This window comes from Corvus cornix, chromosome 1, assembly GCF_000738735.6.
Source record: "Corvus cornix cornix isolate S_Up_H32 chromosome 1, ASM73873v5, whole genome shotgun sequence".
Taxonomy (NCBI): Eukaryota; Metazoa; Chordata; class Aves; order Passeriformes; family Corvidae; genus Corvus; species Corvus cornix.
In genome coordinates this window covers 37,243,352-37,258,419 of record NC_046332.1, presented here as the reverse complement: position 1 = coordinate 37,258,419, position 15,068 = coordinate 37,243,352, and the positions used below count along the sequence as shown (strand labels likewise).

The 15,068-nt window shown below is 38.9% G+C and overlaps 1 protein-coding gene across 11 annotated transcripts in view; it reads right to left on the bottom strand.

The window, feature by feature from the left end:
- The window catches only part of FAT3 (FAT atypical cadherin 3), a 402,929-nt gene that overhangs the window by 96,453 nt on the left and 291,408 nt on the right, over window positions 1-15,068 (bottom strand). For 9 of the 11 annotated variants that reach the window (XM_039563113.1, XM_039563130.1, XM_039563138.1 and 6 more), the window contains exons 5-8: window positions 14,111-14,425; window positions 12,012-12,222; window positions 11,504-11,572; window positions 2,684-2,823 (exon numbers count right to left, since the gene is read on the bottom strand). In XM_039563113.1, the coding sequence (XP_039419047.1) occupies window positions 2,684-2,823; window positions 11,504-11,572; window positions 12,012-12,222; window positions 14,111-14,425 (735 nt within the window). The remainder of the gene's footprint in view (window positions 1-2,683; window positions 2,824-11,503; window positions 11,573-12,011; window positions 12,223-14,110; window positions 14,426-15,068) is intronic. The other 2 variants (XM_039563143.1, XM_010401096.4) reach the window with 1 other exon arrangement.

The following is a 15,068-nucleotide window of genomic DNA, read 5'->3' as shown; positions in this document are numbered from 1 at the left end:
CCTCTTTTCATAACAGTGAAACCATTATTACAACAGATGCAACTTTTAAATCAAAATGCTTTCCTTCCTCTCATGGTACGGTAATGAACCATGTGCACAGGAAGGCATGAAGGAAGTGAACAGTTCATCGGAGTTTAAGGCATGCAGGAACATTGCTGAAGAAACTTCACCAAGTCCATGCCAGGGATCATGTTACCCAAACAAAAATCTTTGGCATTTTTATGCTGTATTTTACCACCTTCAACTGTGTAACAGACAAAAGGCCAGGAAGAGATAAAGGAGAACAGCTGGGGTGGAATAAAAAGCAAGAGTGTTCCATTGCACATGGTGATCATCAGCTGCTTCATAATAAACCATCATTCAAAAGGACGTATTTACAAAATTGCTTTCTATTTGCTTCATCTTCGACCGTATCTTCCTGCAGCTACAGTTAAAAATATGTGGTACTGTGTACACGGAACAAAATTCTTAAAATGTTGCTTTACCAAAACTCAGAATAAGGCCACTGAGAGCCATCAGTAGATGACCTATTCCATGACATTTTTTAATTAAAGCTATCAGTTTTACTTTTTATTTATTTATTATTCTTCTAAAAGGCAATTAAGATGAAGAAGGTAACCAAAGGCTCCAAAGTACACCCAGAAATACAGTAGGAAAGCTTTGCAAAATGGAGCAATAAATAGGCAGGCCATAATTCTGGCAGTTTTGAGATAACAATCGCTTTTGAAATCTCTATTGTGAAGACCAAAAGAAACACATGCTCGGATACCCTGGCCACAATTAAATAATTAAACAGTATTCACACAGAGAGAAGAAGGTGGGGGAAGGAAGGGTCTGAACCCACCAGTGATCATTCCTGCTGTACTATTGCAATCTGAAACTATCTTACATTCCCAAATGGGTCACATCACTGTTAAAAAGAATGCTCAGGCCTCTTTTAGAATGCAACAGCTTTACTGAAATATGTTTTTACCATATGTTTTAATTAAAAATGTAGGCGTTTCATCCAAATAGGTTTTGAGGACTATTACGGGGGTCAATTTATTAAATCAAAAGCAGCAGAAACAATGAACGCAACACCCATAAGAAGAGAAATTACTTTTATCCAGCATGGTTGAAATTCCCTAAGCTTTTTAATATTTTTTTGGCTGAAATGTTTGCAAGAAACAAAAAATAAATAAACATTAGGCATTCAACACCATCTGAAATGTGGACTAAGAATGTAGTCAAGATTTAAAAACACAGCATAACAAAAAGACTACTCAAGAGTTGAAGAAAATGCCTTATGGAAAGGGAACATAAAGAGGTCAGTCATTCTCCTTTGCTTGTCTACTGGAAGACTGGGAGGTGATTTGAGTATTGTGAGTGCCTTCCTGGGGAGAAAATAGTGGTTTTTAAAGAGTTCCTTAACTGAGCAGAGAAAGGCGTAAAAGGGAACATGGGCCAGATATAATCAAGCTTAAAGTCAGGGATGTTTTTAGCAGAGATGCAATTAATTCTGAAACTAACAGAGAAAAACAGTGCATTTCCTATCACCTGACTTGGTAAGAAAACTGATGTTTTCTTACCAAGGTGGATTATTGGAAGAAATTATCAGATATTTTAGGGCTGGCTGTAAACAGAAATTCAGATTGAGAAAGCACTCAATGATTTAACAATTTCTTAGGAAAGCTGGTGTTGTGGCTCAGTGAATACAGATTTACATCCAAAGCATTTGAGCAAAAAGGCAAGGTACAACAGAAGCATCTGTGTGTGCAGGCATATATGTAAACATAAAAAATGTTCAGGTCTTCCTTCTGCATTATAAAGAAGCAAGTTACACCACAATCCTATGTTTTTTTCATTTCCCCTTGGGAGTAACTCAGATGTAGAATTTCAGGCCCTGAGTAATCCATAGCCCACAACTCCACCTCATATCGAAGCATTTCGCTGTTTGAAGTCTTCCTGGTGCCACCTGGACCTCAGAGTGCCCGTCCCTGTGCCATGACCCAGTTCCAGACTGGTTCCCACTGAACAGATACCCAGGCTCTGCGTCAGGGTCTCTCCTGCAAGGATGTGTCAGAGCCAGCTTTACCCCAGCCCTTCACGTTTGTCTGACCCAACTTTTAATAGATGAAAGGCACCGAGCCTGATAAGCAAGCCTGGTTTTAAAAGGTTCAGTGGGGCTGTTTCACAGAAGACAATGTACTCGTAGGCAGTGACACTAAAGGAGGGATTCTTTGAATTTTAAGTTTTGCCTCTGAACAATTTCTTTTCTGAACAATTGATCCTGTGTCCCACATTTGGGTCTTTGGAGGATGAGAGGTATAAACTCCATTTAACACAATCAATAGCAATATTCCCCAACACCATGGAAGCACTATTGTATTTTGGACCATTATGGGGCGACACAATTGTCAAAATCTAGGCTTTGCTGCCTGTGATAGGGACTCCCTCAGCTGGAGGAAGGCAAATTACTTTCATGTGAGCAGGAAGAGAACAAAAGGAGAAATCACGCTTTGAAACATTCAACAGCCGATTCTTTACAGCCAGATGGAAAGGCTCTGAAAAATATCCCCTCCATTAGTTATTGGTGGTCTCAAAGGATGAGGTTTCACTTGAATGGAAAAATTATTAATTTTTATAGCATATACATTCCAGTAACAAATGGATAACTTGCCAAGAAAGGAATGTGGTATTCTACCTGAGTTGAGGCAATGTTTGTTCCATCGGTGACCTCCACAGTCATATTATACATTGACCTCTGCTCTGCATCCAGGGGCTTTGCAATGACAATAGTGCCCGCTCCCTTGTCCGCGTCGAAAGAACTATCGTAATTCCCTCCTAATTATTGCACAAAAACACAATCAAATTAGCCATCTCTGGAGAACTTCCATTGCAAATATTCCTAAAAGTGGGCATATCTGTTTCGTGTCATCCATCTTAACGGCCTGCCTTAGCATACACAGTACGTCTAGTGGGACTTCTTTGTTCATAACTCATTTATATTTCAAAGCACAGTTTGTATATTGAAAAGCAGATATCATTAAAATGCATTGCCAAAAAAAAAGAATAAAAATCTAGCAGTAGATTTAAGTAAAACATAGCTGAATCTATAAAAAGAATCAAATGGCTATAAGCCCCTAAGATGTGTGCCCTTGTGGTTTGAATAATGAACAAGAATAATTATCTTTTTGTATAAAAGTAATTTCAAGAAGGTTTTATTCTATAAATTTTATTTTCAGGAAATTCTCACTGATGCTTCTGGGTGCAAATACCATCATCTGCGTTTTTAAAAATTACAATTATAATAAATTTTAAAAATGCAAATAGAGATTTGTTATGTTAATACCAAGGACAATGATAATTACTGGCAGCAAAGGTCAAATCCTGCTAGTCTTTTAGGAATTATTCAAATAGATCTGACAGGATACACATCCTAAATTCCCTTCAATAAAAAAAACCCCTCACAAAGCACTGTTCTAACATTAACATACCCTTTCCCTGTCACTCACTGAATGATGCAGCAGTGGGAAAACCCTGCTGAGTATTGAGTGAAAGAAAGAAAAGAAAAAGAAAAAATCTATTAAAAAGTAAAAGAAAGCTATAAATAATATAATCTCAAATATAATTTGAGATTGAAGGGTTATAAGATTTGTCAGCCACAGCTACAGTTTATAAACTTGAACCACTCATTATTTTCAAAAGCAAAGCACACACTCCCTGCTGATAAGCTGTTTTCTTACTCACTCATTTATAGAGTGTAATTTAGTATTAGCTGAGTCCAAAATTTTTGGAGGCTAGGGACAGGGAGAGGTGGGGCACAACACTGCTGACAAACAAACTCTTAAGGTATATTCATCACACAGCAACTCAGTGCCACTAGCTACATTCTCTGACCACCCGGTTCTACAGAGAGGAAAAGCCCTTCAAACCCCACCGGTTATGAGACTCGTGTAACAGCTGCTCAAAGCTCTTGAGATAAGGTCCACAGGTAGAAAAATATCCATCCCACTGACTTAGCTCAGGTGCAATATATATAAAGAGAGAGAGATGTGAATGGCTGCTAGTGTCACAAAATGGCTCTCAAAATTTTAGGGCTGGAGACTGAGTAGAGAAGGGGAGAGTCCTCCGTGCTCTCCTATCTGCATGGTTTGCTGACCAGGAACTGACATTATTCTCAGAAGCAGTCATGCATTTAGTGAGAGAAGAAGGTTTTGGCATTTGAAGAAGTTGAAGATTAGGGGGAAACAGCAAAATCGCAGCCCCTGAATTCCTTAATGTGAAGGAACCCTCACTTCTACCTCTTGCACAGGCTATTGCAAAGAAAGGGTAAGCTGGAAGAAGCACTGCTCTGTCCATTTTTGCCTTGAAAGGCATTCAGGGATGAGTAGAAGAAAATGGGAAGAAGAATAAGAATGCAGTTGACTGCTGCAGAGGAAAGACAGAATTGGTGAACTTCTGCCCACTGAAATGATCCAAATCCAGTAATTTCAGATGTGCCATCAGACTTCCACAAGTTGAATAGATGTATGTACATATATATAGGTCTAAGCCTAATAGATGAAGTTGTGGTTTTCCAGGAAAGCACTGCCACTGGATCTGTTGTCATTTATGGTGAATAGAAACATTGCTTATTCCTTACCCTCATTCTGCAAGCTGTCCTTGATATTTAAGCAACAGCAAGGTATTTGAACATGGATTATATCTTCGATGCTCTTTTTTTTCTTTAAAAAAAAAGTTAGTATGGAAGAAAAATTAATGTTTTAAATTGAATTACTTGAGAAAAATTGCACCATGAAAACCTTCTTTGAAGAAAAGAGCTTGAGATTCATGCAAGGAAATCTCAGCTGAAATGAAACTAGCCTTGGGACAGTAGGCACTTTAACAAAGAGAATGTTTCATACTGATAACCATGAAAACAAAGTGAAAGTCTATACTTTGAGATGCTTAATAACCATCTTAATGAACAATCAAAAATTATATGCTATCAACTGGCACACACTTCCAAAAAAACCTGCCTTTAAAACTTCCAAGAAGTAACATGGAAGGATCGGCAACAAATGTTTTAAATGACCTTCTGCTGGCTCAGAGCCGGGTTTTCAGGGCACCACATAGTCTATTGCAAATAGACCAACTTCTTCAAGACATTTCCATTAAGTGAAGTATATACTCTTCCCCTAAAATAAGAACTGAATCCATCATGTGAATTTTTTACACATTATTCACATCTTCCAAGTTGGTCTAGTGACAAACAAATTAATCTTGGTGCCAGCTACCCCAGCCTTCACCTGTAAGTAACCAGGCAATGCAGTTCCTTCTACATTGAATCGTTTTCTATTAAACAAGGGAGAAATTGCATCAAACACTGAGGCAGAAATGGATCAGAGAACATCCTGCTGTGAGATTTGTTATTATAATCTATTTTGGAGTGAAGCCCTGAATTATTCATGATTCAGTCTTCTACATTTTAACAGACCATAGTCAGAAGAACCACCATGCAGATGGATGAACTTCTGGGAATACTGCCTGAGATATTGGATCCTGCCTCTCATCTGCAGTACTAGAGGCAGTCTGCAAATGGCTCATGTTGCTCCTCAGCCTTCATATACACTCAAAACAGGTCGTCGTATGATAAATGCTTCTGAAGCTGCACTAAACACTGAAGAATTAATGAATTACATATAAATGCTACAAAAGTTAAACATTAAGAGTCTTACAGATGTGTTAAGTCTATGCAAGGTCTACTATGAAGCACCCAGAGAAGCATCCACCACAATCATCTCTGAAAGATGGGTGCTGGAGTTGCACAAAGAGAGAGGTATCATTCTTGTGTAAAAACAAATGAATCTTTTCATTACTTTTGCAGCTAGGAACTCCACATGAAACCATTTCCTTCCTAAGGTGCCCCTGTAGAGGTTGGAGGGCTGAGGGCCTAGGAGGTAACAGCCGAGAAAGTGTCGGCTTCTGGGATACTGGACGCTGTTTTTGAAAGCCTGATGCTGTGTCTGTACCAACCCTTTTGAAGTGAGCTTGTCTGCAGTGCCGCAAGATCCCACAGAGTCAGTTTTAACAATTTTACTATTGTCCATTTAACAGTTTCTTTGATCACAATCTTCGGCTAAGAATGATGGCATTTTGTTCAGCTGCTCAGTTTTATTAATGTGCATTTTCATTACTTATTCCACTTTCCATCATTTGGCACATGCTTTCCTTTTCATTGTCTACTAAACCCTGCTTTTTCAGATATGTAGAAGCTGTCTTTGCTAATGTGCTTGCAATTGCATTAGGAAAGAAATATTCCAAATTAAGATAATACATTGTGAGTTCCTCAGGCACTTTGGGAAAATCAGTGACAAAGAAAGCAAGATGATTGAACTGACAATTTGGCTAGACAGGTTGTCCTGAGAAAGCATTTTAATACTGAATAACCCCAGAGAGACGTGGATTGGCTGTTGTCTACGGTATCATTTCAGGCTAAAATGTAAAGCTGATACGTCTTCAATACAGATGAAAGACTTCCTTAAATAATCTGATTAGACTGAAGCACTCTGAGTAGGATTTCATTAAAAGTCCACATCTACTTTAAATGCCATCTTTGGATGAGAAGACTTACCAGGTTGGAATGATAAAAACTCATCCAGAAAGTACTTTTTCTCTCTAATTTATTGTTAAGATTCCCAAAGTGACCTAGCGAAGATACTTGTATCTACACTTTGGACACCTGAAGTTAAGTGAGATGATTTCCACCCTTACTTTCTTGAGGTTGATCTTAATGCTTTTGCATAAGCCCTGGAAGCATTAAATTTTTAGAACTAGTAATTTTTTATGTCATCTAAAAGAGTGTTTTTAGTTTATATAGGATTTTCCAATTCCAGCTGTTATCAGGACAGCTCTAGAAACAGCTCCTGGTACAAAAGATCTTATTAGCTGGCTCTCACTACAACTTTCTAGAACAGCCCTGATTTTCAGTTTAACAGATGGTATAGCACAGTTAAGAAGGAGATCTCAGGAAACTGAACTGAGACACACCTGGGCCAAAGGACTCTAAATTGTGTTCTTGGCAGAGAGTTGGTTACATTCTCTCGCTGAATCCAGAGCGTTACCTTCGTTCTTAGCTTATTTCTTGGCTTCATAGTCACCATGAACCATTTTCCTTCTGACAAAAGTCCCGTATGCTTTGGAAAGAATTAATTTTCCTTCTTACAAAAAAGATACCTAAAAAACCCCAAACCACTGAACCTTGCAAGGCTAACAAGAGAGGTGCAATGGACAGGGCAAGGACAACTTGAACTATCAAGAAGGATTTCTGGGGGTCAGCAGAAGAATTTGCCTAAGGCAAGGCACAATCCAGATCTTGCACTCCCACAGGATGTGGGCTCTGCATCTCTGTCCCCTTCTAATTTCAGTGTTGGGGTTTTTAATTTTCAAGCATATTCTTCTTATATTGCAATTTGATGCAAGCAGTTAATTTTTTTGGTAGAGCTTTTCCTAGATGTGGTTCCTTTTTGGTAAGATGCTGAGCCTCCCTATGTTCCTATCAGTTGCTGATACACAGTTTAAGATGGGATCATGCTGCTGGGAAAAAGCATTTTTTCCTCTGAGAAGAAAACATGTCAGCAAATCTGGAGGTTTTGTAGGCAAATGAGTCCCAGATGAAAATCTTTTCCCACATTTTCCAGTGGGATGATCAAAAAGGCTGGGACTGAATCCCATCTCAGAAGTATCTGATGACTGTAGAGAACCAGACTTGTTCAGTCTTAGACGGAAAGATGGATGACACAATTCTGGAGGACACATCCCCAGTTCAAACACTGGCAGGAGTCTTCCTCACTGGTAGATCGCAAACAGCACACAGTGTTCCATGCTCAAACTTAACAGAGCCAGCATATATGGACATCCTCACACAGAGTCTCATTTGTCCATGCCAAGACGGACAAATGGAAGAAAGAAAAACATGAGATTATCTGAGTTAGAGAACAGTCCTCTAAACCACATTTTCTCAATGCAGAGAAGATTCTTAGTTGTCTTGTCCCAAAGAAAGCTGACAACAATGAACAATGATGATAAATTGGGCCAATTGCTACAATTCTCACATTGCTCAGAGAAGAAAATCAGAGCAAAATGCAGGAAACTAATTCACCCTGAAACTCAGAGGGGAGGCTAAAGTACCTCTAGGATTTTCAGAAAAAAGAAGCAAAGCCAAAATTTTCATTTATTTTGTTTTCAAAGAAGATTAAATAACTTAATGACTGTCTCAAGAAATAAAAATTCAATTACAGATTTTGTTAATCATAATAAATATTAGTAAAATAACATGCAAATATGAAAATATGTATTCTTTTATGTACTATATCATGCTAAGAAGAAAGTAATTCAGACTCCGAATTTTAGATAAAACTATTGTAAAGACAGTCAAAGCCTTGAGTTTGCTGCTAAGAAGCTGAAAGCAAGGGCATAAGAAGCAAAAAAGAAATCAGGAAGGTATTTTAGATAGTTCTCAGAGAAGATTATTCAAAGAAGGCTAGGGAGCTACATGTTTTTGACATTAATGAAAACTTGCAGCACTATGAATTAAATGTATAATTAACTAAAATTGATAGATAATAAAAAAGCCATTTAAGCGCTCTTGGTAAAAAGTTCTGATATGCTTTCAAAGCTTGGCTGCTCTTATAAAGGCACAGGCTGGGGGAGGAAGGAAAGATAGAGGGAGGACTGTTTGGAAAACCAGAGAGATGTTGTGCAACATGCTACTTAAGCAGAAACTAGCACCATGCAGCTTAGCTCCAGTGTTAAAGTAGTCATCCCACCATTCCCACCAGTTACAAAGGAAAAAACAGAAAGGACTCAATTTACCTGGTACAAATAAAGGTCTCTGACTTATCTTGGAGTTCCCATTGAAAATTAGTTTCTCGTTAATGACTGAATAAATTTAATATCACTGATACAACTTACGTTTATGTGTTTCACATTGTGGGATCTGCATGAATTGGGAATGGCATTGAATGCAGTCTGAAGACAGAAACCAGGTATGACATCTCAACTGTTTCAAATTAAAGAAACAAACAATCATCCGAGGATCCTGTTCCTCCCTAGTCCATCAGTGGAAGATCACCTTCCTGCCTGTGAGGCATCTTCCTCTCTTGGAGCTGATCAACTCAAGAACTTAAACAGCTACTTGAAGTATGTATAATTTAGGTACAAAGTTAGGCAGACAGAATACTTTATAGCCAAACTTTATCTGCTCTCCCTCTCTTTTTTTTTAGCTGGGAGAAAGTGCATGTTATGCATTGAAAAAGAGATCCTCCGGAATTCCAGTGCCCATTTAGTTTGAAAAGGTCATAAAGATAAAGGTCAAGCTGCAAACTCTATATTAAACCATGCCTCTACATAAGCCTTCAGGGGTTTTGTTGACATTACTGTGAACTATGCACAGAGGTACAGAATCACAAAATACCAGATGGAACAGGATCAGGTCTGGTTTTACAGCAGCACAGAAACCATCCCTTGCATCAGCAGTCCCATACAGCTTTCTCTATATGACAGTTAACTTCTACAAATACCCCCTGTGTCTTTCATTGGGCTTTTCCACACCAGATCTCAGTGTTGATGATATTTAGGAACAGTGAGAAGAAGTGGGGTTTGACACTGTCTAAAGGCAGCAACAGTGATCTAAATACACAGTGTTCTGTCTGTAAAACTCTCAGGATGGGTTTTGCTTTGCTCCTTGCATGCCAAGTGTCTGGAACAACAGGCTCTTCTGCATGCCCAGAATTGCTGGCTATTCCTGTTGCAGAAATGGGTGCTGTTGGGAGTGCTATTATTTGTAACAGCAGCAATATTTAATGAAAACATTCATATGGTAACAGAACCAAACTGGTCGGTCAGGGTCCCTGATTTCTCATTAAATCTAGGAAAGCTCTGTCTCAGTGACCCTCTGCAGTGATGCAGTATCTTGCAACATCAGAAGCTACAGCCGAGAGGGAAATCATTAGAATTGTTTAAATCTTCTAAACCATTTGAACTAGTTTAGTCATAAAGGCCACATTAAATGACAAAGGCTAAAATTTCCTAATGTTCTCCCTATCATCTCTGTCTGGTGGGCAAAAATCAAATATCATTATAAGGTGTTGATTGATTGAAAGTGACTCTAATAAGGAAAAAGAACGTAGCAGAAGAGCAGGGGCTTCTCTGAGGGCAGAATTTTAATGAGAGTTGGTCAAGTTGCCATGGAAAGGACCAAAAGAAGTCCAGCAAAAGGTTCAAATAGGAAAAAAAACCTGTCAATAACATCAAAAAAGATGGATTTGTCCTGGGAGGAAAGGGTCAGTGAGAACGGGAATGAAAATGTAAACATTAGCTAATAAACTGCACGTAGCATACTGAAGCAACTGAGGAAATGGCAGGAAAACTGTAGGAAACATATGCTGTCCTCCCCCAGGGACTAGCAGGAACCCTAGAACATGATAGTAGCTTTGGGTTTAATTTTAATATGATTGGCACATCAGAAACCGTGCCACAAAGAGGAAATGTTGCTGCTTCTGTCTTTTATCTGCACAAATTGGCAATAAAAGGTGGATGAAAACAACTCTGACAGACCCTTTCTCCTGTGGTCCCTGTCCTTCCTGTCGGCTAAACCCATTTGCAAATAACTAGGCTGAAATGAGAGCCAGGCTCAATCCCTGTAAATAAAGACTGCTGATGAACACTTTTTGCTAAGTCCATGGCAAAGGCTTTTTGTTTCTCTAATCTTTCATATAGCATTTGCTTTAGAACCCTTCATTTAAAAATACTCCACTTTGTCCAGATGCACTGTTTTACATCCAAAGGTATGCAAACATTACGTACAAGCATCTGCAAATATTAAGAAGCACAATAATTTTGCAGGGGAAATTCTCACTTTTGAGATGTTAAATGAGTTATTTTAAATGACATTAACTGAATCAGCAGCAGAAGTGGGAAAGAAATGCTTAGGAACATTGACTCCCATTTCTTTACTGCAACCAAGCAAGACCCTTTGCTCCCTGTTGTTTTGGCAGATAAAGGCATTTCCCTGTGATTTCAAGACTTCTACGGCTTCTCCTCCTTTTTACTAAGGATACTTTTCCCTCCCTATTTTTATAAGAAATTTTATGTAAGGCAATTTTGTGGTTGAAATCTCACATCAAAACACATTTCTCTGTTTCAGCTTGCATTCAAGACAAACTTTTGGTGGCTCCATTTGTAACCCATATGTTGAGGCATCCCATTCTGTTTCACAGTTAAATGGATGGCACTGGACTGTGAAAAGTTTGAATTAATTATTTGTGATAAACTGTGGAAAATCCGTGAATAAAATGATAATAATTGGACACAAATACGGTAAAAGCTGTCATAGAAAGAAATGCAGCACATCCATGTGTCGCATCGCATCCTGTCACAGGCACTTATGAAAGATGTAATATAAATTGTCTCAAAAAACTTGCAAAAATAAAAGGCAGCCTGGATAGTTGTATTTTAGCAAATGTGTTTGCACTAAGGGTACCTTCTGTTGAACAGTTCTGCCCACAAGCTGTCTGTAGAATATAGAACATCTCTCGAGCATGCTTGCCACCTTGAAGCAGGGCAGTCGGAAGCAGAAAAAAAAGAACAGAATGCAGAAAAAAAGGTGAAGAAAGAGAGAAATGAGGGACAGCAAGTCTAAGTACCATAAATACATTTAGAAATGAGATTAGCAAAGTATGACAATAGAATTTAAATGACAGACAACATTAAGATTGCAGTAAATAACAGTATGAAAAAAAACCAATTCAGCCATACAGCGCTCTTTTTTAAGCTTAGCTAAGGAGTCATAACAAAAGCAGGAGTATTATTACTACTATTATTGTTATCACTATATTAAAATAGCATTTTCATTTCATCATTAGGAAAGTGGCTTTAATTGGGGGGGAGGTAGGGAGACAGTTCACGGTTAGTTTTCTTGCTGTCAAAACCACACGTCCATATGCTTTGCTTCTGAGGCATCCTCCTTGCACCACTGGCTCCCAACTTACCCACGATATCGAACCAGAGAGGGATGTTCGAGGGCTGCACAGAGACCACCCCGACCATCTCGGTCACTTTGTCGCTCTCCATGACGGTGAAGTTGTAAAAGGGTTCATCGAACGTCAGGGGCACGGGTGAGGGTGCAGGCTTTTTTATCCACTCAATGTGGAGACGTGCAGTTGAAGATTTTTGGGGCCGGCCGTTGTCCACTGCTTTTATCTGGCAGGCACAAAGGAAAGAGGGCTCAGGCTGAGCATCCCAGCTTGGCAGTTCAGACCTAATTCTATCGCAGCGTGATGACTGCTTGGAAAATGCCCTTTGGAATAGTGTATGTAAAATCCCATGAAAAAAGAGGAAGATAAGCACTTATTTCTCAGTTCTCACTTTTTTTTTTTTTTTTTTTTTTTGCACAGTGCTTTGACTTTTCCCTGAAAAAGCTGATTTTAAACTGAAATGTTTTGTTTAAGAAATACTGGTGGGAGGCCTCCTGCAGACGCAATTCAAACACTCCCCACACAGATCCTCCTCTCCAGAACCAGCTTCCCTCTCTGATTTCATCTTGCACCCAGCTCCCTCTTGCAGCAAAGCTGGAAGTTTTGTAAGGGCCCTGTGTGAGACCATGTATTTGCAAAACATGCTCACCCAGGGCATGTTTGACTGCTTTCAGGTGGCATGTGTGTTGCAGATAAGTATTCCTTATACTGCCTTCCTCTGGATCTTTAATTGAATTAAATAAGTTTCAGGTAATTTCCCTCATTCTCCATAATAAATCAAATTTAAAATTTTGCCATATTTTCTTTTTTTTTTCCTGTCATGTTCATTAAGAGTTGCTTTGCTTGGTGCTAATTCTTTTTATTATAAAGTCCTCCAGAAAGATGGATAGACTTGATATTTGTGTGGCAAGCTTTATGGATTTAACATAGCAAAGACAAGATGAGCAGCAACAAACAGTGGGCTTAAGAAAACGCTGAATGCAGGTTACAAAATGGGCGCTTTGGTGGATAACATCAATGTTAACCGAAGAGCTTTTCTTTTTTTTAAAAAAGGTAAAGTTTCTGGCTATATAGGACCACTGGTGTAAATATGCCGTTATATTACCTTTTAAAAACGGGAAATAATTTTTTTTTCTGAAATATCATGCCCTATTTCTTCCTCTGGAAATGTGTTAAGTGGGTTTGATGCTAACACTCATCACCCTGCTCCATTCCAGGCAGGCAGGCCCTTTGTGAAAAGATGCTGAGGGTGTGATGAGCAGTTTCTAGGTAGAAAATCTTCAGTTGGTGCATTGTAAGAAGGCTCAGATCTCAGACATGACTTTGAGGTCTCTGGAGGGAAAAGTACTCACTCACTAGAAGGCTGCTCTACTCTGATTCCTAGGTATTTCTCAACATTTTGTTATTTATTAGTTTTCCAGCATTATGAAGGTAACCTGCTTCTGTAAGAGATACCACTTCCAGATGTCAGACCATGGACCTCTGTCATTTTTATTTCAAACTCCTTAACTACAACTTGGCTTATTTCTGTAGATGAAGAGAACACATTCCAGTCTTATACGGCTTTATATCTGCCTAACCATATTTTAGTCTCCCTTTCTTTGACTTTCACTCTATGGTTAGAGTTCTGAAAAAAGAGTTTTGACTGAGATTTCTTTTAACTGAAATTGCTCCCACAACACAGAGTACACAATACTCCTCCTCTGTTAGGTGCAGCCACCTAACTGGGACAGTAGGTGCCCTCTGTAAGGGCAAACACTTGTGTCCACACAAGAAGTAAGTACCCATTTGTAGCTGTATCTGCCCACGCCATCCAGATACAACTTTGGGAGCAGACAAATGCTTATTCAAGGGAATGGCTTATGCTAACAATTTGCAGGCTGACTTAACACTCAGAGAATACATCATGACCTGCAAAAGCATGAATGACCTCTCAGACTCAATTTTTTGGCAGTAGTTCTATATGAATACTAGACTTCTTAATTTAGGTCTTAAATAAAGGGCATACAGTAAACACAGTCATATATCCCTCTTTATACAGGAGGGCCTGTTTCTTAAAAAAAAAAAAAAGTCAGTCAAATCATGGGTTTGTATGTCAGTGAAAGAGTGCTTACTGTTAAGATGTCATAACTCCCCGCTGTGAACTGCTTTCTGGAAGAAACCATCCCTGTTTTGGGATCAATGAAAAACTTCCCATCATCGTTCCCATCCACAATGCTGTATGAGATTTCTGCATTAGGGCCTTCATCTTTGTCAAAAGCAAAAGCTCTGTAGATTGGCTCCCCTCTTTTCTTACGGTCCCTCTCCGGCAGCTTGATCTGATAGACTTTCTCTGGAAACTGTGGTTTGTTATCATTCTCATCCAGAACCTGGATCACCACCCAAACTGAGGATTGCTTGGGAGATGTGCCCCCATCTGAGACAGTTACCTGAAAAACAGCAGTACAAGTTATTGCCAACAGCTACAGTGGGACTTCATGAATTGGAGAAAAACATAAAACAAAAGCAAACACCTTGCCCTCCCCAAAGCTAACCTGCTAACATGTATGTACATGACACATGATCACTACAAACATGCTTAGTGCTTAAATCAATTTGTCCACAACAGCAAACCCAGGAATCCAGAAGATTTTTTACTTCTGAGCTGAACATGGAATAAGGAAGCTGCAGGCTAGGAGGCTATTTCTCAAAACATAAAATCCTTTAATCTCAGATTCTGCAAGTTTATCTCAGATGAGAGAACTGGAATTAACCCATTAATCAGGATCCCTGCATTTTTTGCATACATATTTTAAAGTTTCTTCTATTGCGGAAAGAATTTGAAAGATGCATTTCTTCCTAAACCCTAAAAGAACCTCTGTCATTTTTCTCCCATTAATTATTTGGAATTTCTTAAACAACAAAAGGATTTCTGTCAGTTCTTTTCATTCATTACCCAAGATGTGACAGCTCATTAATTCCAAACCTGCTTTATAAGATTGTAAGGAGCACAGAGAGGCAGGTAACAAAAAATTTCTGCTGCATTGTGTAGAGAGTGCACTGTGCTGCCAGAAACACATAAGAAATAAAATC